The following is a 22501-nucleotide window of genomic DNA, read 5'->3' as shown; positions in this document are numbered from 1 at the left end:
AAAATGCAGAGGTGGTTCCCAAATACAAACAAAACTAGATAAATACTTCTCTTTAATGAAAATTGTCAGAGTTGTCATCCGTGCCGATTTCATTATTGTTTCCTGATTTTCATGAGTTATGAAAGATTGAGGGGCTTTGGAAGTTGACAGCATAAAGAATTCAAGATATGGTATGAAGAAGGAACCTTTGGGGACATTTCTGGAGAATCAACCAGGAATTGGCCAAGCTGGACCAGGCAGAGAAGTGGGTGAAGATTCAGCATGAAGTTCCTCCTATTTAGCATTTCCAGTTTCAACTTGGTGGAGAAGCACCTAATACAGGCATTCCTTGACTTATAACAGTTCATTTAGCGACCGCTCAAAGTTTACAATAGCGTTGAAAAAAGTGTCTTATGGCCGTTTTTCACACTCATGACCAATGGAGCATCCCCATGATCATGTGATCAAAATTCCTCTGCTTGGCAACTGACTCACATTTATGATGCTTGCAGTGTCCCAGGGGTTACGTGATCCCCTTTTGCGATCTTGTGACAAGCAAAGTCAATTCAGAAGCCAGATTCTCTTTACAACCGGGTTACTGGCTTAACAAAAGGGCCGGTTTAGCTCAGGCTGGTAAGGCCTGTTATTAAGAACACAAAGCCTGCAATTACTGCAGGTTCGAGCCCGGCCCAAGGTTGACTCAGCCTTCCATCCTTTATAAGGTAGGTAAAATGAGGACCCAGATTGTTGGGGGGGCAATAAGTTGACTTTGTAAAAAATATACAAATAGAATGAGACTATTGCCTTATAGACTGTAAGCCGCCCTGAGTCTTCGGAGAAGGGCGGGGTATAAATGTAAACAACAACAACAAAAAAACAACTGGAATGATTCGCTTAACAAATGTGGCAAGAAAGATTGTAAAATGAAGCAAACAAACCACACTTAACAAATGTCTCACTTAGGAACAGAAATATTGGCCTTAATACCTGTACTTGGTTTTTTCTCATTTTGGTGAATTTCAAATGCAGCTTGCATTTTTCCCTTTCCCCCTCCCTCCCACCCTCCCTGCTTACTCCTGATTTGTGCTTTTCTGCAAACAGAAGCACATTTGGGGAGCATTTTCACAAACGTTGTTTTCTGAATCTAAGACGTTGCCATCCATCATTTCAGTGAACACCTGAATTTGAGGCAGGTTATTATTTTTCTGATGCATCCATCGTTCTCCTCTCTAGAGTTCTACGTCTGTTCGGAAGGATTGAGATTTCTTCTGGCCATTGTGGAGGGGCTGATACAAAATGAAGCACTGCCTTAAGCCTATCATCCTGGATCAAAGGGTTGGATCGATAGCCTGCCACTTTAATCCGGAGATGAGAAAGAATTGTTGCATAGGAATGCATGTGAGCAAAAAGCCTCAGTTGTGTGGTTGTTATTGCTGTCAGTACCACTTTATAAAACCTTTGTTAAGATCCCGACTGGAATACTGCATCCAGTTTTGGTCACCACCTTACAGAAAAGATGTTGAGACTTTGGGAAAAAGTGCAGAGAAGAGCCTGGAGATTAAAACATATGGAGAACAGTTGCAGTATTTGGGTTTGGCTAGCTTCTCTAAAGAAGAACTGGGGGAGGGGGACATGATAGCAGAATTTCAGTATTTGAGGGGCTGCCACAAAGAAGAGGGGGTCAGCTTATTTTCCAAAGCACCTGAAAGCAACATAGGAAAGAATATAAGGAAACTAATCAAGGAGAGAAGCAACCTGGAATTAAGGTGAAACTTCCTAAAAGTGAGGGCAGTTAACCAGTGGAACAGCTTGCCTCCAGAAGTCATGGGTGCTCCATCACCGGAGGTCTTTAAGAAGAGACTGGACAGCCATGTCAAGGTTGACTCGTAACACACCTCTACTCACAACTTGACAAGAGAAATGAAGAATGGGGGAGGGGAATGTTTGGAATGTATTGGGAGCTGGGAGGGAAGTGAATTTATGTGAGCCATTTGCAGCCTGAGAAAATCCTGATAGTTCAAGGCTGTACAATGGGAATCTTCCAAAGGCGCAGATTGTTTTCCTAAAATAAAAGGAACCTTTTGGATTGGCGGACAAGGAACAATGGGTGGCCCACATAGAGAATAGGGGAAATTAAGAGTTGCGGTGGCACAGTGGTTAGAGTGCAGTACTGCAGGCTACTTCTGCTGATTGCCGGCTGACTGCAATTTGGCAGTTCGAATCTCACCAGGCTCAAGGTGGACTCGTCCTTCCGTCAAAATGAGGACCTAAATTGTTGGGGGCAATAGGATGGCTCTAAATTGTTTAGAGAGGGCTGGAAAGCATTGTGAAGCGGTATAGAAGTCTAAGTGCTATTGCTATTATCTATGCTGGCTTTCACATGAAAAGCTCAGAGCTAGCTTTGCTTCTTCTGTGCCTGTATGGATCTCTCAGTAAAGTTAGACTCTTAGTAAAATAATGTCCCAGGAGTTTCTTTTGCTGCATATGCTAAGGAGACGGTGGACAAGCCATTTATCTGAAATGGCATAGGGCCTCCTGCTTGAAGAGGGGGTTGGACTAGAAGACCTCCAAGGTCCCTTCCAGCTCTGTTTTGATTGAAATTAAATTGTTGTTGTTGTTGTTTTGTGGAGCCAAGCAGCTGGCCAAATCAAATCAGGGTGCTTTGCTGCTTCAATAAAAACCACTGAAATGGAGCAAATAAAAGCATGCATTTTGCACATAGATTTAGATCTACAGGCCTCCACAAATGGAGGCTTCATTACTGTGTGCAACATGCAGAATTCCTCACTTCGGAAATGCGACGACTTGAACAAATAAATCCCTTGTCTCAAATAAAGACAGAGGGAAATAAAGCGGCTTTCCAGGGCAAAGAACCTACGTTTCTTCCTTATCCTGACTCTAGAGATGCCGTTGTTCACCTTCCTTCCATGGAGTGTGCAATTTTGCCAGAAATAAATCAATATACTAAAGATCCTGTGTGATGGACTTATCAATCACAGTGAATTGTGCAGTGGCAGCATCTGCGAAGAGGGGAAAATAAGAAAAAGAGACAAAAGAAAGAAGGGAGGGAGGGAGGGAGAGAGAGAGAGAGAGAAAGAAAGAAAGAAAGAAAAAAGAAAGAAAGAAAGAAAGAAAGAAAGAAAGAAAGAAAGAAAGAAAGAAAGAAAGAAAGAAAGAAAGAGGGAGGGAGGGAGGATATTTGTAGTTCAAGATTGAAATGAGGGAAAGAAAGAAAGAAAGAGAATGGTCAAACAATTGGCAACTCCAAATCTCAACCAACAAATGCTCTGTCTTACACATTGGCAAAAAAAGTCAGAACACAAAATACAAGCTGGATGGATATGCCATCGTAGACGACCCTCACTCTGTCAAGGACCTTGGAGTACTCGTCTCAAATGATCTAAGTGCCAGAACTCACTGTAACAGCATTGCTAAAAAGCATTAAGAGTTGTTAACCTAATCTCGCGTAGCTTCTACTCTGGTAATATTGAACTGCAAACTAAGGCATACAAAACTTTTGCCAGACCAGTTCTTGAATACAGCTCAGTGTGTGAACCCACACTGCATATCGGACATTAATACAATTGAACGAGTCCAGAGATATTTCACAAGAAGAGTCCTCCACTCTTCTGTCGCAACAAAATACCTTATGCCACCAGACTTGAAATTTTGGGCTTAGACAACTTAGAACTTCGCTGTCTCAATACAAGAGCACACAATAGATACACACTCATGGTAAACTGATCCAAACTAGACTGCAGAAAATACGACTTCAGTAACAGAGTTGTCAATGCCTGGAATGCACTACCTGACTCTGTGGTTTCTTCCCCAAACCCCCAAAATTTTAACCTAAGACTGGCTACTGTTGACCTCACCCCATTCCTAAGAGGTCTGTAAGGGGCGTGCATAAGCGCACCAGCGTGCCTACCATCCCTGTCCTAATGTTTTCTTTTATTCATAGCCTTTTCATGTATTTATAATTATGTTTACACTTGTATCTGTCATAAAATACATGCTTGACGAAAATAAATGAAAAAAGAAGGAAGGAAGGAAAGAAGGAAGGAAGGAAGGAAGGAAGGAAGGAAGAAAGAAAGAAAGGAAGGAAGGAAGAAAGGAAGGAAGGAAGGAAGGAAGGAAGGAAGGAAGGAAAGAAAGAAAGAAAGAAAGAAAGAAAGAAAGAAAGAAAGAAAGAAAGAAAGAAAGAAAGAGAGAGAAAATCAGGGAGGAAAGATTAGGTCGCAATCTGTCTATTCAGAAAAGATTTTGTTCCGGCCTTGCCTTGAGGGCCCCCTTCTCCACTTTTAACTCTAAAATACCAATTCGGTATTCATTAAACGAAACCCCAGTGCGATGGGAGCTGCTAAAATACCCTTCTCTCCCCTCCTCCCCTTCCCACCGTTTTGGTTTATTTAACGGCTTACTTTTGTACAGATGGCAAAGCATGGTAGGAGATTTGAATCCTACCACCTGGGCAGGCTTGAGAGGGGAGGGGAGAAGCTCCCCCCTCCCTCCTCCAAGGACACTGGAGGGAAAATGGAAAAGAAAAAACATCCAGTCATGCCATATTTCGAAATCTTACCTGCTGGGCTCAGTGAGAGGGGAAGAAAGGCTGTTAAGGTCACTCACAGTTTGAGAGACGCCCCGGAGTGACCAGTCGAAAAGGAGAACATCTCTGCTTGGGCTGTTAATTGCTTATTAACTCAACGAACAAATGTACATAATGAAGACCCAGGCTCGATGCCCTTTTGGGGGAGTGTGAAGTTCTCTTTTTTATGTGTGTGTTATGGTGGCTATTCATCTTTCCTTTTTATTAAAAAAAAAACAATGTTGGGGACTTTCAGATCTTCTCCAACCTGACGGTGCCACCTTCCTGAAGATAGCGGTGCCTTGGGAATGAGATGCTGTAATCACGAGCCAACCAGATTGTTTGGGGATTGTAACCGTTACAGGGCATTACGTTTCAAGGGATCTGGAGGAGGTCCTTCCATTTGTCCGGCAGATCGGGTACCAGATATTTTGCTTTGGACAAACACACTCTTGAAATTCAGTGACAACGTGGCTACGGGAAAAGGATGTGGAGTCCACTCAATGGGTTGCAACTTGAGGAAATTGATATAAACTGCTGAAATCTAGTCCCCCCCTCCCATTTGATTTGAAAAACGACTGGCTGTGGAGACTAGGTCTAAGCAAAAGTCAAGGAATTAGAGCAGGGGTCTCCACCCTTCGTCCCTTTAAGACTTGTGGACTTCAACTCCCAGAGTCCCTCTGCCAGCAAAGCTGGCTGAGGGACTCTGGGAATTGAAGTCCACAAGTCTTAAAGGGACCAAGGTTGGAGACCCCTGAATTAGAGAGCCAGTCAAATAGTGGAAGACTGCTCTCATGTCTCCCCTGGTCCTTCTCTTCACTAGACTATTTGCACCAGACTTCCACCAGGTTCTTTTTTTTTTAATTTCTGAGCAGATAAACATCCTAACCTTCCAGTAGGCCTGTTTTTCACTCTCCCCAAGCCTCCGCGCACACCCTGCATTTACCTGCATCCAAAACGGGCCGCGTGGGGACTCCTGGGAGGGATGGTGTGGGGTGGGAGGGGCCAGCCAGGAGAGGGATGTGGGGGTTTTCTGAACTGCACAGAATCTTAGCTAGAGGTTCTCCTAACCCCTGCAAACCCCCAGCAGCCCACTGCTGTTCTTATATATATATATAGTGCTTGGTCTCTTGTTAACCAGCAGGTGCCTGCTGCCCCCCATGCGTCTCTGTTATTCCAAGAAAAAACAAATGCATTCTAGAAAACAGCTTCCTTAGCAAAACGATTGTTGAGATAGACCTTTCCCAAACAAGGGAAGAACAGCTGCAGACATACTGTAAGGAAGGGAAGGGAGGAGGAGGAGATGGAGAAGACCACAATGAGCAATCAGATGTGTGCATAGAATCAGGAACATTTCTTGAAAAGTAAATATTTTTAGTCTGTTTTTTATCCTGCCATTTGCTGGTTATAATCATTTTTGTATTTTAAATGGCTTTACAAAGTGAGGGTTTTAAATGTGAACATGGGCTGGGTTGATTCTCATAAGTGTTAAACACAATTACTTTATATTTGTTTGTTTGTTTGTTTTGGTTTATTTATTTAAACTTCAGTACTACTGAAATTCAGTGATCATAGGAAACCCCTTACTGACTTTTTGCAAGGAAGAGGGGTGGAGGGAAATGAAGTTATCCTCTATGGATTTGATTAGAATGAATAGGTTACAGAAACATATAAACTCAGAAGTTGATTTATGTATGTGCTTATAACTGCTGTAAACAAAAATCAGAAGTCCTTTCTTTGTAACTTTTTTTCTTTTCTGTCGTTTCTGCACTTTTGTTTCTGCTCTTTTCTTTCTTTTTTTCCTCTTCTTTCATTCTAAATATCAGTTCTTGATCATTTTTATTATGTTTTCAAATTTCTAATAAAGTTTATTTTTTAAAAATGACACAAGCATATAAAACGGATGCAGTGATGGCACTGCAGGTCAGGACTGCTGAAACTTGTCCCAGTTTGCTGGGGTCTCTTCCCCCTTCCTCTTCCTCCTCTCATTCTTTTTCTTCTTCTCCTCCTCCTCCTCCCTCCTCCTTCCTTCTTCTTCTGTTTCATCTACTATATTGTCAGCGTGACAAAATGCACAAAGATTTATTTATGAAATTATTAGATGGGAAATGGTGAAGTAGCAAGTAGAAACCGATGGACTTTGGTCCATTAAGGACAAAGGCCAGTGGCTGGAGAAGATCCAAGTTGATGTTCCCTGAAGCAAATTCCATCTCAGTGAAATTCTGCGGACACGTCTGAACTAGGTTTCAGAGATGCAGGTCAGCTGACTTCTCCCTCCCTCCACTCCTGTATTTGTGTAAACGTGTGCTCTCTTCCTTCCTAGGCTGATGCCAAGATGGTCTGTGATGTCGTGAGTCGGATGGAAGACACGGAGCCCTTCTCTCCAGAGCTGCTTTCAGCAATGATAAGGCTTTGGTCCGACAGTGGCCTCCAAGAGTGTTTCAACCGGTCCCGAGAATATCAGCTCAACGACTCTGCTCAATAGTGAGTTTTGGTCATCACATAGAAGTCCTTTAAACAAGGAGCCACCAACCAGGACCTTACCTCCATTGTAAGGTTACATTAAAACAGGAGTCTCCAAATGTAGCAACTTTAAGACTTATTTTTTTTTTTTATTCAAAAAGTTTTACAAAAAAATTTTTTTTCCCCTTTCCCCCCCTCCTCCCCCCTCCCTTCGCAACCCTCCCCCGACTTCCCGGAACGAGCACAAGGTATAGTTAAAAATAAAACAAACATATGCTAAAAAATTTTCATCCCAACTTAATTGTACCCCTACAATCATCAATTCCTAACTTCCCCCAAAAGCAATCAAAAATAATACATCATAATCATTCAAAAACAGTCTGATAACTCTTAGTCTGATATCTACGTTGAATATAGTCAATCCATTTTTTCCATTCCTTTAAGTATCTTTCTTGCATATTGTCTTTCAAAAAGGCTGATATCTTCGCCATCTCAGCCAAATTGGCAACTTTCAATATCCATTCTTCTATTGTTGGCAATTTTAAGACTTATTGACTTCAACTCCCAGAATCCCCCATGCTGGCTGGGGAAACTCAGTTGAAAGTCCACAAGTTTTCAAGTTGCCAAGTTTGGAGACCCCCTCCATTAAAAAAAATCTTGCACTCTTTTCGAAACTGCATCTCTTCCGCCCTCGCCTTTGCAGGTTAGGAAACTAGGGAGGGTTTCTGATTGTGATTTGCTCATTTGGCAACCGTCATATATTTATGGCAGTCACTCGCAGCATGCTGCAGTCACATGTTTGCTATTTACGAACTTCCCAGTTCACTTCCAACAAGCAATTTCACTGGGGAAGCTAACAAAGAAGGTTGCAAGTCACCATCATATGATGTCTTCCTTAACAACCACACCACTTAATAATGAATGTTCCAGTTCCAATTGGGGTCATAAGTCAAGATTACCTGCATGCTCACTTAAGGTTCACAGTCTTTGGGATAAGGGATACAAGCATTATGTGCATTTAGCAAGCAGTCATTGTACCTAGACCAGGGGTCTCCAACCTTGGCAACTTTAAGGCTTGTGGACTTCAACTCCCAGAATTCCTCAGCCAACAAAGCAAATTCTGGGAGCTGAAGTCCACAAGTCTTAAAGTTGCCAATTTTGGAGACCCCTGACCTTGACGGTAAATAGGAATAAAAGAGGAACAGGAATTTTGCCAGGTATAAATCAGGTTTCAGTCACAAAGCAATTTTTTTTTTGTTTTTAACAGTTTTATTAAGTTTATCAAGACACTAGTTACAAGTTAAAATACAAACAAAAATGACAAGGGGGAAAAATGAGAGAGGAAAAAGAAAACAGTAGAAGATAAAGGGGAAAAAAGAAAGAATAGCATTAATTTCTGACTATTTTTAGAGTAGAATAAGATAGCAACACTACAGCCTCAACTTTTTACTTTTGCCAACTTAATATGTACTAGCAATTTCTACAACAACAAATGTCTGTAGAGATTCGCAGTCATCCAGGTCCTGGTTGTCCCAATTAAGGTGCTTTTTCAGGAGACAATTGGACTTTGCCTTTTCTTTTGAAGATGTTTCGCTTCTCATCCAAGAAGCTTCTTCAGCTCTGACTGGATCATGGGGAACGGAAGGATTTATACTCCTTGGAAACAGCTGGTCATTTGCATCCTTTTAGAGAGTTGTTGAAGCACCCAGAGGTTTATCTGTGTCCTCAGGGTCACCTGAGTGGTGCAAATAGTTCCTGTAGTCTGCCATTTTTTCTGGAAATCCATTCCTATTCCCACACCGTTTAAAGGGTCTTCGTCCCAAATTGTATGGCTAAAAGTCTGTTGAGATTCTCAGTCACCCAGGTCATGGTTATCCCAGAAGGGGACAAGACCCCCCAGAGGCCAAGGTGGTGGTGGGGGTGTGTGGCATCACTGCGATCAAGCTTCTCTTTTTTTGAACCTTGAATCTGGTGCTATTTACAGAGAAATAAGATAGAGCTGGCATGATTCTCCTTTTGTGGTTTTGACCCTTCTGCCTCTGCTTGAATGGCATTCTACCATAAATAAAAGACAAATAAAACCTCAAAACTCCATTCTTGCTGATAAGCCCTACAGAACCTCTGCAAAGGGTATATGAATGATCCAGGCTCAGGCCCTTTGATGGATAACACATTCTGCTGCCATCTGCTGTGGGAAGGCAGATTTGACAAAAGAAAGCAAGGATTTGGAATTTCCTTGAAGAAAAGAATCAAGCCTAGGTGCACACACTTAGAAGCTTATTATACTTATAAAATACTGAGGTTAATGGATGGATGGATGGGTAGATAGATGAAAGATAGATAGATAGATAGATAGATAGATAGATAGATAGATAGATAGATAGATAGATGATAGATAGATAGATAGATAGATAGATAGATAGATAGATAGATAGATAGATAGATAGATGATAGATAGATAGATGGATAAGAGAGAGAGAGAGAGAGAGAGATGGATGAAAGATAGGTAGATAGATAGATAGATGATAGATAGATAGATAGATAGATAGATAGATAGATAGATAGATAGATAGATAGATAGATAGATAGATAGATAGATAGATAGATAATAGATAGATATAGATAATAGATAGATAGATAGATAGATAGATAGATAGATAGATAGATAGATAGATAGATAGATAGATAGATAGATAGATAGATAGATAGATGGATAAGAGAGAGAGAGAGAGATGGATGAAAGATAGGTGATAGATAGATAGATGATAGATAGATAGATAGATAGATAGATAGATAGATAGATAGATAGATAGATAGATAGATAGATAGATAGATAGAAAGATAGATAGATAGATAAAAGAGGTGATAGTAGATAGATAGAGATAGATAGATAGATAGATAGATAGATAGATAGATAGATAGATAGATAGATAGATAGATAGATAGATAGATAGATAGATAGATAAGAGAGAGAGAGAGAGAGATGGATGAAAGATAGGTGATAGATAGTAGGTAGATAGATAGATAGATAGATAGATAGATAGATAGATAGATAGATAGATAGATAGATAGATAGATAGATAGATATGATGTAGATAGAAGATAGATGAGAGAGAGAGAGACTTTGACACTTCTGTGATTAAGCTTATAATTTTGAAATATATCAAAATTCTCTACATGCTCCAGACAGCCATTCCATTTTTTTCTAGCCGAGTGGGATCAAGGAGGTCAGGCACTTTATTATTATGGGTAATTTGTGAAATAAACCTCTTCAGCACTCTGCTATTCAATGTTCTTTTGGGGCTACATTGCACCTGAGCCAAAAAGAAGCCGAGCGAGTGCAATGAAGCAGGGTATGCAGTTGGTGGGGAAAATCAATAACAGTGGCTATTGCTACATCACCTGGCGGCTGTAATGACTGCACTTTTGCTGATCTGCTGGCTAGTCTGCCAGTGATAGCTCACCTACCACATGGAGGTAAGATTTGCAGGAGATCTGTGCTTCAGCTATTAATAAAGCCTTAAAGGAAGATGAAAACATGAGCAAGCCATGGTTTACCTCCAATCTATCCAGATTCATATTATTCAGCCCATTTCTGCATTTGCAGAGCGGCAGAGGTAGAAGACCTGGCTCACATCCTATTTGATTGTTGCCTGTAGAGTAGAGTAGAGTAGAGTAGAATAGAATAGAATAGAATAGAATAGAATAGATAGGGCCTCTGGTGGCTCACACTGCTAAGACAGTCTGTTATTAACAGCAGCTGCTTGCAATTACTGCAGGTTCAAGTCCCACCAGGCCCAAGGTTGACTCAGCCTTCCAACCTTTATAAGGTAGGTAAAATGAGGACCCAGATTGTTGGGGGCAATAAGTTGACTTTGTATATAATATACAAATGGATGAAGACTATTGCTTGACATAGTGTAAGCCGCCCTGAGTCTTCGGAGAAGGGCGGGATATAAATGCAAATAAAAAAAATAGAATAGAATAGAATAGAATAGAATAGAATTTTTATTGGCCAAATGTGATTAGACACACAAGGAATTTGTCTGGTGCAGATGCTGTCAGTGTACATAAAAGAAAAGATACATTTGTCAAGAATCATAAGGTACAACACTTAATGATAGTCATAGGGTACAAATTTAACACTTAATGATAATCATAGGGTACAAATAAGCAACCAGGAAACATGAAAGTATAAGAAGGTAAAAGAGGTACCTTGGTCTATATACTAAACGAATGACCCATTGGGATCCCCCATATCAAAACAACGTATCTTATGTGCGGCCAGAATCTGAAAATAACATTTAACACAGCACAGGACTTAAGCAAAATGGTTCAGTTGAGATTGGCAGATGTGGGACTGATTGGAGTAGATTGTAAGGGTGATACTGAAATATAATTTTATCATATTTTATCTACACCTTAAATTACTGCATTTTATTCCAATTTCATTTTAAATCGTAATTTTATTCTAATTTCATTTTGAATTGTACTTTATCTGATTCCATTTTAAATTGCTTTTATCAAATTTTAGTAATAATTGGTTTCTGGAACGCTGCACTTTGATATGGCCAAGGGCAAACAAACAAGCACACCAACAAACAAATAAATAAATACATTACTAAGCCCAAAGAAAAAAAGAAAAGAGAAGCAAGAACAGGGGGAATCTTCCAAAGGATGAGTTGCAGAAGTGGGCTGCTGGGAGGTTTGGGAGAACCTCTAGCTAAGATTCTGTACATTTCTGAGAACCCCCAAATCCCACGCCACCCTGCACCGCCCCTCCCAGGAGTGTCCATGCAGCCCGTTTTGGATTCAGGTAAGTGCAGAGTGCATGCAGAGGCTCAAGGAGGGCAAAAAACAGGCCTACTGGAAGTTTGGGAAGGCCAGAAACTGGCTCGTTTCCGGCCTCCAGAGGGCCTCCAGAGCCTGGGAAGACTGTTTTTGCCCTCCTGGAGTCTCAAGAAAAGCCTCTGGAGCCCAGGGAGGGCAACCCTCCCCCCTCACCATGGTGCAGGACTAGGCCACACCCACCATGGCCACACCCACCCAGCAACCAGACAGAGAACCCCTTGCTAAAATTTTTGAAGCCCACCCCTGATGAGTTGTGACAGAAACAGACAAATTGGAAGAGAATATTTGTCATCAGGGCTAGAAGGGAATGAGGTTTGCTCTCTGGTTACATTTGCATGTTTATTACATTTATTTGCTTTTTTTTAATTACATTTCAAAGCCAGAATGGGACAACTCGCTGCAGCCAACTCACCACAGCTAACTTGGTGGGACAACTCGCCCCAGAACAATTTAACAATTCGATTTCATCATTTCAAATAAATTTTAAGAAGTATTTCAATTGTTGTCATTCATGTTTCATTCTGTTCCTCCTTTTGCATCCTTTCTTTAATGGCTCCATTCCACCATTTCTTTGCTATTAGTATAACACTTGTATTGTCATCATGAGTTGGCCGTGATGAATTCTCATAGGAACTTTTGAAGCAATTCTGGGAGGCTTAGAGCAGGGGTCTGCAAACTTGGCTCTTTTAAGACTTGTGGACTTCAACTCCCAGAGTTCCTCAGCCAGCAAAGCTGGGAGTTGAAGTCCACAAGTCTTAAAAGAGCCAAGTTTGCAGACCCCTGGCTTAGAGCAGAATTATACAAGTAATTTGTCTTGTCAGTGTTGGTGAGAATGTTCTCACTGGGTTCCTTGACTAGGTTGTTCTTTACTGACTTTGTAGTCCCTTGATTTGGGTATTGTTGACTTCTGGGTTTTAATCTCTGCTTATCTGGGTGTTGATTGCTGCTCGGGAGGTGGCGTGATCTTTCCACTTGTTTATTTTTTATTTTTTTAGAAAATTTAAAGGCAGCGACTCAAGGCGGCTTATGCGGATATATATATAAAAGAAATAAAAAGAATAATAATAAATTAGTAAATTTATTATTTACTAATAATAGCGAAAAACCCACCCACCCTGGTGACAACACATATTCATACAAACCAGGGGTGAAATCCAGCAAGTACTGACAGGTTCTAGAGAACCGGTAGCGGAAATTTTGAGCAGTTCGGAGAACCGGCAAATACCACCTCTGGCTGGCCCCAGAGCGGGATGGGAATAGAGATTTTGCAATATCCTTCCCCCAGGAGTGGGGTGGGAATGGAGATTTTGCAGTATCCTTCCCCTGCCACGCCCACCAAGCCACGCCCACAAGCAAATTGGCAACCAAGGCAGCTCCTGCAGGAAAGGCGATACATGTGCATACCGGGGTCTGCGCAAAACCACGCAGGATGCTGCATTTTGAACCAAATGAAGCTTCCGGATGCTCTTCTAGAGCAGCCCCACGTAGAGTGTGTTGCAATGTTGGTTGAACCACCAAGAACACTCCCGCCAACAGGGGCAAGCTACCGTAAATAAACAGAGAACAATCCTTTTCTTCCTTCTCACACTGATGATGTTACCAAGCTGGGTGATGAAATGTCTACAAGAAAGCAACCAAGGTCAGAGAAGAATTTCCAGTCCAAACTGTGGGTGTAAGTTGACAACTGTCTGTCATTCATGCCAGCTTTATTCATCTTGGCTGGAAGAATCAGATCAGATTAGCATTTCAAAACCAAAAACCAGCTTCGGCGACCTCTCTGTAGTCTTCTGAAAGGGGATCAGACCAGGGGTGAAATGCTCCCAGTTCGGACCGGATCATCCATAGCGATGGCGGCGGGTGGTTTGGAGAACCGGTAGCAAAAATCCCTGCCTCCCCACCCCACGATCATCAGAGGGTTTGTTTTTTTAACTTCTAAAAGCATTTTTTCTTCGGGCGAAAAAAATGCTTTTAAAAGTTAAAAAAAGTATCTGATGATCGTGTGGCTCAGCTGGGATCGTCAGAACCCTTTAAAAGCTTTTAAAAGGCTCCTCTGGCGATCCCAGCTGAGTTGCTTGATCGCCAGAACCTTTTAAAAGCATTTTTTTTACAAAAATGTTTTTAAAAGGTTCTGGCGATCAGGCAACTCAGCTGGGATCGTCAGAATCCTTTAAAAGCTTTTTTTCCTCTGGCGATCCCAGCTGAGTTGCCTGATCATCACAGGCTTTTAAAAGCATTTTTTTAAAGAAAAAAAATGCTTTTAAAAGTTTAAAAAAAAATGTTGGCCATGCCCACCCAGTCACATTACCCACCACCACCAAGCCATGCCCACAGAACCGGTAGTAACAAATTTTACATTTCACCCCTGGATCAGACTCTGTCTCCCATCCCTTAAAACAGATGTTTTATCCATAAAGACCAGGAATTTGGTTTGCATATTTGATTTTGAAAGGAAAAATGTGCTTCTCAGAGTGAAGTCTTTACTTTTTTCGGTGTCCTAACAAAGTTCACACAAATGTGAATGTCATTCTCATTCACAGCTTCAATTGTTTTACAGTTTACAAATGAATCCGCTAGCAGATGGTAGATACATTCCAATCCAGATATTTTAGGCCTGCTATTTTTTTTTATTATTATTTTTTTTGGTTTACATTTATACCCCGCCCTTCTCCGAAGACTCAGGGCGGCTTACAATGTATAAGGCAATAGTCTCATTCTATTTGTATATTTTTACAAAGTCAACTTATTGCCCCCCCAACAATCTGGGTCCTCATTTTACCTACCTTATAAAGGATGGAAGGCTGAGTCAACCTTGGGCCGGGCTTGAACCTGCAGTAATTGCAGGCTGCTGTGTTCTTAATAACAGGCTTTACCAGCCTGCACTAAACCGGCCCCTTTTGATTGATCTCTCTGGGACAATATTAAAACTGAGCTCGCATGAATATAAAAGAATTGAGGCCTTTGAACTCTGGTGCTGGAGAAGACTCCTGCGAGTCCCTTGGATTGCAAGGTGATCAAACTGATCAGTCCGAGAGGAGATCAACCCTGACTGTTCTTTAGAAGGCCAGATCCTGAAGATGAAACTAAAATACTTTTTTAGTTTAATCTTCAATTTTGTGTGTGTGTATGTGTTTAGGTATATCATCTATGATGTTTATTCTTGTGAGCATGCAGTTCTGCTGGGAGACCTAATTTAATTAACTCCGTGTTTACAGACTTTATCCTTTGATATGTGGATTAGGTCTGGGTAATTTATTTGGGGGTTTGGGGAAGTTTGAGTAAAAGATCATCCCCCGTTTGCTATTTTTACTTGATTAACTTAGTTTCAGCTTGACTGTTAACTATCTAGTGGAGACTCTGGTTCTCAATCCATTGTGGATTCTGTTGACTTTTAAGGGAAGATGGAAACAGTATAAAAAATAAAATATAGTTTGATATAAAACATCTCACAGAAGGCTTGTAGGCCACTATCTATCATGTTGCTCTGCAGAATAAGAGCAGTAGGTAGTGAAGAGCCCAGGGATCCCAGGGAAGCATAATTACTTAATAATTAATAGCCTTTCTTGAGAAATCAATGCAGCGTGACAAATCTGCAAGTAGACCTATACATTATTAAACTGGGATAATCTGAAAGTTCAGCAAAATAAAGAAGAGGCTACAGTACCTGGCACTGGAATTGAGAGGTTTTGGTTTTGGTTTAATGGTGTTTCAGGAGGAGAGGAGAGGAAAGAATGGAAGGAAGGGAGTGGAGGAAAGGGAAGGGAAGGGAAGGGAAGGGAAGGGAAGGGAAGGTGAATGAGGGAGGGAGGGAGGAAGGAGAGGGAGGCATTCGCTGATACCCATTTCTCTATGCAATATGATTTTTTTAAAAAAAATTACAACTAAATTCATTGTCTTGAAAACCAGACCTGAACTGGACTATTACATAAACATTCGTATGGAGAGGAATAAGCCCATATAATCATCTACTCTTACACAACAAGATTCTCTCTGCAACCATCTACCTCTCATACAGTAGAACCCGAACATATCATGATCACTTTGACAGAGATTTAGTTTCAAATTATGAAATACTGTCTTTCAGAGAGCATGCCGAGCCCAGTGAAACTCCAGATCCAGAATCTGTAAATAACTTGCATTTATACATATAAATCTACAGGTTTTGTAGGTGTCTATCCTCTTTTAACTTCCATTTGGGAAGCTAACCAAAAATCAGCAGGAGAAGGTTTGTTTTTTTCCAGACACTGTGCTCAACATTCTTGATCCCTCAGTTTTAGGTACAGTCCATTTCCAAACCAATTAGTACTGAGAGAGGCATTTGATTTACAGTTACTATCTTGAGCCTGACTTTAAGCCACCAATCCCATGCCTCAAATCTGATTTGAGGTTTATTCACCACTTTTTCTATCCCATTCTTTATCCTGAAGGTCCTTTTTTGAGGGTTTTTCGGGTTTTTCTTTGAAGACATTTCGCTTCTCATCCAAGAAGCTTCTTCAGCTCTGGATGAGCTTCTTGGATGAGAAGCAAAACGTCTTCAAAGAAAAACCATAAAGTCCAGTTGCCTCTTGAAAAAGCACCTTTGGGACAACCATGACCTGGATGACTGAGAATCTCCATAAATGTCCCATTCTTTAGCTTGCCTAGTGAGAAGTTCTGGAGAACATTGGCGCTTCCATATCCATTTATGTCATTTTGGTTGAGCCTTATTTCCTACCAATGAATGCTTTTCTTTTCTCCTGGTGGACCAACCAAATTGGGGGGCAGTGTTTCTCCCAAATGTCCTTTGGTGGGTTTTTTTTTGCTTTGGAAGAGTGGGGTTGTGTTTGTTTTGGGAGGCTGATGCACTTTTTGACAGCTTGAATAATGTTCTCTCAGTTACCTGAAAATATGTCTGTTGCTATAGCGACTCCTGGTGTATTTAAATTATCCATGAGAACTGTTCTTTGGATGCTCCAAACATCTCCATTGAAATGGGCGGTGTGACTGGAAAAGAGAACATTTCTGACAGTTGATAATTCCGTGTACAAAATCATATTGTTAAGAGATACACATACTCTTGGTAATTGGCCCAAAGTTACCCAGCAGATTTTCATGCCTAAGGCAGGACTAAAATTCACAGTCTCCCACTTTCTAGTCTGGGTGCCTTCTCCACTAGACCAAACTGTCTCTCACTGATTTAACTTTCAGCTTCAAATAATTTTAATTAAAAAATTAAAGAGAAGAGTATTGAATGACTGGCAGAGATAAATCTAATTGTATACGGTTTGACAAAAGACTGAGGATTAAGCAGAAAATATTAAAAGGTTTAAAGGAACAAGGCAATTTGGCAGTACCAAATTTCAAATTATCTTTTCAAACCAGTTGCCTAACCTGAATTACAGGTGGGATCATATTCCCTTAATGCTGTGTTCCTTCTGTTAAAGGGAGGAAGATTTCCAGATGGTTGATGCAGAGATCTTTGGCTCAACAGAAACAGAACTAGGCAGTTCATAGGAGATCACCTGATGAGCAGTGTTTTAAAAGTATAGGGTAGAGGAAAAATTAGCTCGGATTTATCACCTCTTGCTTGGCTATTTATTTTTATGAAGATGAGAATGCAAAGAAATTTGGTCAGTGAGAGATTTAAAAAATTGCAGATTGCAAAAAATTGTCAATGAAATAAAGATAAAATCCTTTGAGACTCTGAATCCTGAAAGGGGCAGAATCTCTGGCTAGTCCCAATATCTTCAAATAAGCAGTGCCATTCTAAAAAGAAAACAAGATGGCAAAAGATTTAGGGATTTTAAAATGAAAACCTTACAAAACAAAACTCAGTGCCCTTATTTATAATTTGTTGGTGAAATATAACTTAGAAATCAAACTGGTTAAATGCTGTGTGATGAAATGACTGCAGAATTTAGACATTAGATTATATATATAGAATCTTCAGTGAATATCACAGTTAGAGAAAATAGGTCTGGCTGAACAATGGTGTATCACTCCAGTTGCTGATCTCAAACAACTTCTTGGTTAACCTAGGAGCTGAAGAAATGGATTCAACTCCCAATGGATGGATGGAGGGAGGGAGGGAGGGAGGGAGGTAGAGATACAGAGAGAGAGGATGATGATAGAGATAGATAGGTAGGTAGGTAGATAGATAGATAGATAGATAGATAGATAGATAGATAGATAGATAGATAGATAGATAGATAGATAGATAGATAGATAGATAGACAGGCAATAGCAATAGCACTTGGACTTATATACCACTTCATGGTACTTTGCAGCCCTCTCTAAATGGTTTACAGAGTCAGCCTCCTGTCCCCCAACAATTTGGGTCCTCATTTTATCAACCTCGGAAGGATGGAAGGCTGAGTCAACATTGAGCCGGTCAGGACTGAACTGCTGGCAGTAGGCAGAGTCAGCCTGCAATACTGCATTCTAACCACTGCACGTCATGGACGAATGAACGGACAGATGGACAGATGGACAGATGGATGGATGGATGGATGGATGGATGGATGGACGGATGGACAGAGAGAGATAATGACTGCCAGCTGCCTGCAATTTGGCAGTTCAACTCTCACCAGGCTTAAAGTTGACTCAGCCTTCCATCCTTCCGAGGTGAGTAAAATGAGGATTCAGATTGTTGGGGGCAATAGGCTGACTTTGTAAAACCACTTAGAGAAGGCTATAAAGCACTTTAAAGTGGTATGTAAGTCTAAATGCTTTTGCTATTGCTATTAGTTCTGATAATTATTCTTGCTGAGTTGAGCCATGGCTTCAAGGTCCTTCTGGAATCATGGATCCTGATTAAGCAGAAAGTGAAGGCTGTGGTCAGGAGGCCTTGTTCCCAACTTCAGTCTGTTCCAGTTATGGCAGTCCTAAATCAAGGCACCCTGTGAGCATAACTCCCACCACAATCACCACTTGATTTGGTTACTGTACGGCACTCTCTCTGGAGCTGCCTGTCAAGATGACTCAAAAGCTGAAGCTGGTACAGAATACAGCAGGCAGATTGCTGGAGAACCCATTAGATTAAAGCCAGTTTCAGGGTTGTCTTGGCCCTCCTGTCCAAATGTCTGGGAAGGGCCTCCTCAGCACCTCCCCGGTTCCCAAGAGTTACAAGGGAATGGCACGGTGGCTCAGTAGCTTAATGATGCTGGAGATGGTTAAGGCTTTTAGGCAGGGGTGAAAACTACTTACCTTCCCCACTGGTTTGGAAGTGCATGCGCCGCACACATGTGCGAGCAAAGCGAGCACGCACAGACCTTCTGCACATGCACAGGGGGTAAAAAACAGGTTACTTCCTGGTTAAAACCAGGAAGTAACGATGACCAGGCAGGTGGGCAGAACCTCGCACCACCATCGCTACCGGTTCTCCAAACCACTCCATGGCTGGATGAGCACCCATCACTCGCCGCAATTTCTATCTATCTAATTGTTCAAAACCATGTTCTATGTGAATAGATAAATAGGTACCACTTTGGTGCAGAAACAAGCTGGTGCACTGTGCAAGCGGTCAAATTCCTCTCCTCTGAACTTCCACAGTTGTGGTGCCCATTGGTGAGATGGCTCCGAGGAAGGAAGGAGGCTTTGGATGCTGCTGCAGGAACAGCCACTTTTCTTTCTTTTTTGTGTGAAGTCAGCTCACCGTCTTGTGGTGCACATCTTGCGAAACATACAAAGTGCCAAAAAAGCCAAGGCAATCCTAAGATTCAATCAAGATCAAATGATGTACTAATACCACTCTGTAAGGCCATACCTAGAATACTGCATCCAATTTTGATCATCACGCTATAAAAAAGATGTTGAGACTCTAGAAAGAGTGCAGAGGAGAGCAACCAAGATGATTAAAGGATTGGAGGCTAAAACATACGATGAACAGTTACAGGAACTGGGTCTGGCTAGTCTAGTGAAGAGAAGGACCAGGGGAGACAGGATAGCAGTCTTCCAATATTTGAGAGGCTGCCACAGAGAAGAGGGGATCAAGCTATTTTCCAAAGCCCCTGAAGGCCAGACAAGGAATAATGGATAAAAACTGATCAAAAAGAGATTCAACTTAGAAATAAGGAGAAATTGTCTGACAGTGAGAACAATCAACCAATGGAACAGAAGTTGCCTTTGGAAGTTGTGGGAGCTTCAAGAAGCTTCAACTCTTCCAAGAAGAGATTAGACTGGCTTCTGTCAGAAATGGTGTAGGGTCTCCTGCTTCAGCAAGGGGTTGGATTAGATGACCTACAAGATCCATTCTATTCTATTCTATTCTATTCTATTCTATTCTATTCTATTCTATTCTATTCTATTCTATTCTATTCTATTCTAGCATTTGCTACAATAGAGCTGTATCTTGGCAGCCAAGCTACTGCTCTGCAATAGCAGTGTGTTCTCCTGGCTAATGTAACAATGCCATACACTAATAATAATAAATAATAACAGGGGAGTAGGTCAGGAGGCTAGTCTTCTCAATAGCATCTCCCAAGCTTTGAAACAGACTTCTCCTGGAGAAACCTCAACTCCCCAATCTCCTGGCATTTTGCAAAATGTTCCTGACCCAGCTTGACAAGTTCTGGGTTTTGCTTTGGGAGGGAGAGAGGGAAGGAAGGAGGATCCCTGTGTTTATTATTGCTTTATTATATAAATATAACATCTTGCCTTTCAACTTGAAGAGCAAACATTGTCTGGTAGCAGCGCAACCTACCTTCTTCTCAACTGGCAGCCTGACAAGGGATCGTCCTCCTTTCCAACTCTTGCCAACTTTGATCTTTAAGCAGGCGGCATCTCATCTGTATGCAGGCCCAAATACCTTCAAAGCCCTCTTATTCTTGGCACTTCCAGCCTTCAGAGAAGCCTAAGCAGGCCCAGCCTTGTAAAAATGTCGTGTCCTCTTTTTCTTTTAGAAAGCTGGAATAAACCAATGGAGTTGTCTTCCCCCCCCCCCTCTCTCTCTCTCTGAAACCCATTCAGATCTTTTATTCTGCAGAAAGCTGCTAATGAGCACAAGTCTTCTGTAAGAAAGGGAGTAAAAAAAACCTTTCCTTTTAGGTAGAGGGTTGCCAGGGGTGCTTTCTCCTCCCAGCCATGGAAGAGGGGAATTGCAAGAAGAAAAAGCAAAGTGAAGAAAAAAAAAAGGAGGAGGAAAGAGGAGAAATGCCTGAAGCATAATAAGCAGTGTGAAATAATAGGAGGAAATAGTTGGTCCGCAGCCCGTTTTCGCTCCCAGGACAGCAAAGGGAAGAAATGTGATAGCAATTATGTTGACTTTGATGCAAATGTGATGCTTTGCACAGTTCTTTCTGTGTTTGAGATATTAGGAATATCCAAGATAGCATTTTACAGATTAACAATAAAAAGACAAGCTCCTACTGCAAGCTGCTTACATTCAAAAATTCAGTCTTAGAGCCATGGAACAAAGGGAGTTTTCCACCTTATTTGAGAAAAGAATGAATGAAGATTATAAAATTCTTCCGAAAACATCCTAGGAGGGCTTTGAGGAGAGATTTGAAAAGAAAAAGAAGAAATCAGTTCTTTTTATACATGAACTTTGAATTCTTCCTTGGACATTTCAAGAAATTCCACCATATTTGACACAACATTCCTATATGTTTTTTTAAAAAAATAATTTAATATCTTTATTTTTGACAGAACAATCTTTAATCTTACAAAAAGAAAAGAAACCTTAAAATAATAAGACTTTTTGGTTTAAGAAAAAACCACAAAGGAAAGTTTATAAAGGTGTTCTTTTATTCAAAAAAAAAAAGATATAAAATATAAATAATAATAAAAATCTCTTGGTGTTTGTCTTCCTTCAGGATTGCTAGAGATAAAAGTCATATTTTTATCCTGATCCCTTCCCTTCGCATTTTCTGTTTTACAGCTATCTAGACTGCTTAGATCGAATTGGAGCTGCCGATTACCAGCCCACAGAGCAAGACATCCTTCGAACCAGGGTCAAAACAACCGGCATTGTAGAAACCCATTTCACATTCAAAAACCTCCATTTCAGGTGAGAAGGATGCAGGCAACATGAAAGAATCTCCCTGACTGAACAGATAATCAACTAGTGTGGCTCTAGGCCTTTTCGTCTACCAGTGAGCAGGCTTCGGGTATTGTGTTTGGTTTGCACAGTCACAAAATGGCTGCCATAGTATGTGGGGCTTGACACAGGCTGGTTCAGTTGGTCATCACTATCACTCACCTAAACCTTTCCCTTCTCTTCCCTCCTCCCTGCCCTTCCCTTCACTTAATTTCACGTCCCTTCACTTTTTGCTCTTTCTTTAGCAATAGCAATAGCACTTAGACTTATATACCACTACATCGTGCTTTTACAGCCCTCTCTAAATGGTTTACAGAGTCAGCATATTGCCCTTAACAATCTGGGTCCTTTCCTTCTCTTCCCTCGTTTTCCTTCCCTTCCCTTCCCTTCTTTTCCCTTCTTTTCTCTTTCCTTTCTTTTTATTCTTCTCTGTTTCCTTCCCATGCTTTTCTTTTTTCTTTCTTCCTTTCCCTCATTCACTTTCCCTTCCCTTCCTTCCCTTTCTTATTTCTATCTTTCTTTCTTTTTTCTTTCCTCTCCCTCTTCACTTCACTTCCTTTCCTTTTTCTTCCCCTCCCCTCCCCTCTATCTTGCCTGGACCAGGGGAGACA

General features: G+C 41.1%; 1 protein-coding gene across 1 annotated transcript in view; it reads left to right on the top strand.

The window, feature by feature from the left end:
• Nucleotides 1-22501, top strand: part of LOC131184076 (guanine nucleotide-binding protein G(o) subunit alpha) — a 229577-nt gene that overhangs the window by 191943 nt on the left and 15133 nt on the right. Inside the window, exons 4-5 of the mRNA XM_058155022.1 lie at nucleotides 6888-7048; nucleotides 21732-21860. Coding sequence (XP_058011005.1) covers nucleotides 6888-7048; nucleotides 21732-21860 — 290 coding nt within the window. The remainder of the gene's footprint in view (nucleotides 1-6887; nucleotides 7049-21731; nucleotides 21861-22501) is intronic.

Source organism: Ahaetulla prasina, chromosome 12 (assembly GCF_028640845.1).
Source record: "Ahaetulla prasina isolate Xishuangbanna chromosome 12, ASM2864084v1, whole genome shotgun sequence".
NCBI classification, from domain to species: Eukaryota; Metazoa; Chordata; class Lepidosauria; order Squamata; family Colubridae; genus Ahaetulla; species Ahaetulla prasina.
Note: the sequence above shows the minus strand (reverse complement) of the source record. Positions and strands in the feature narration are given on the sequence as shown.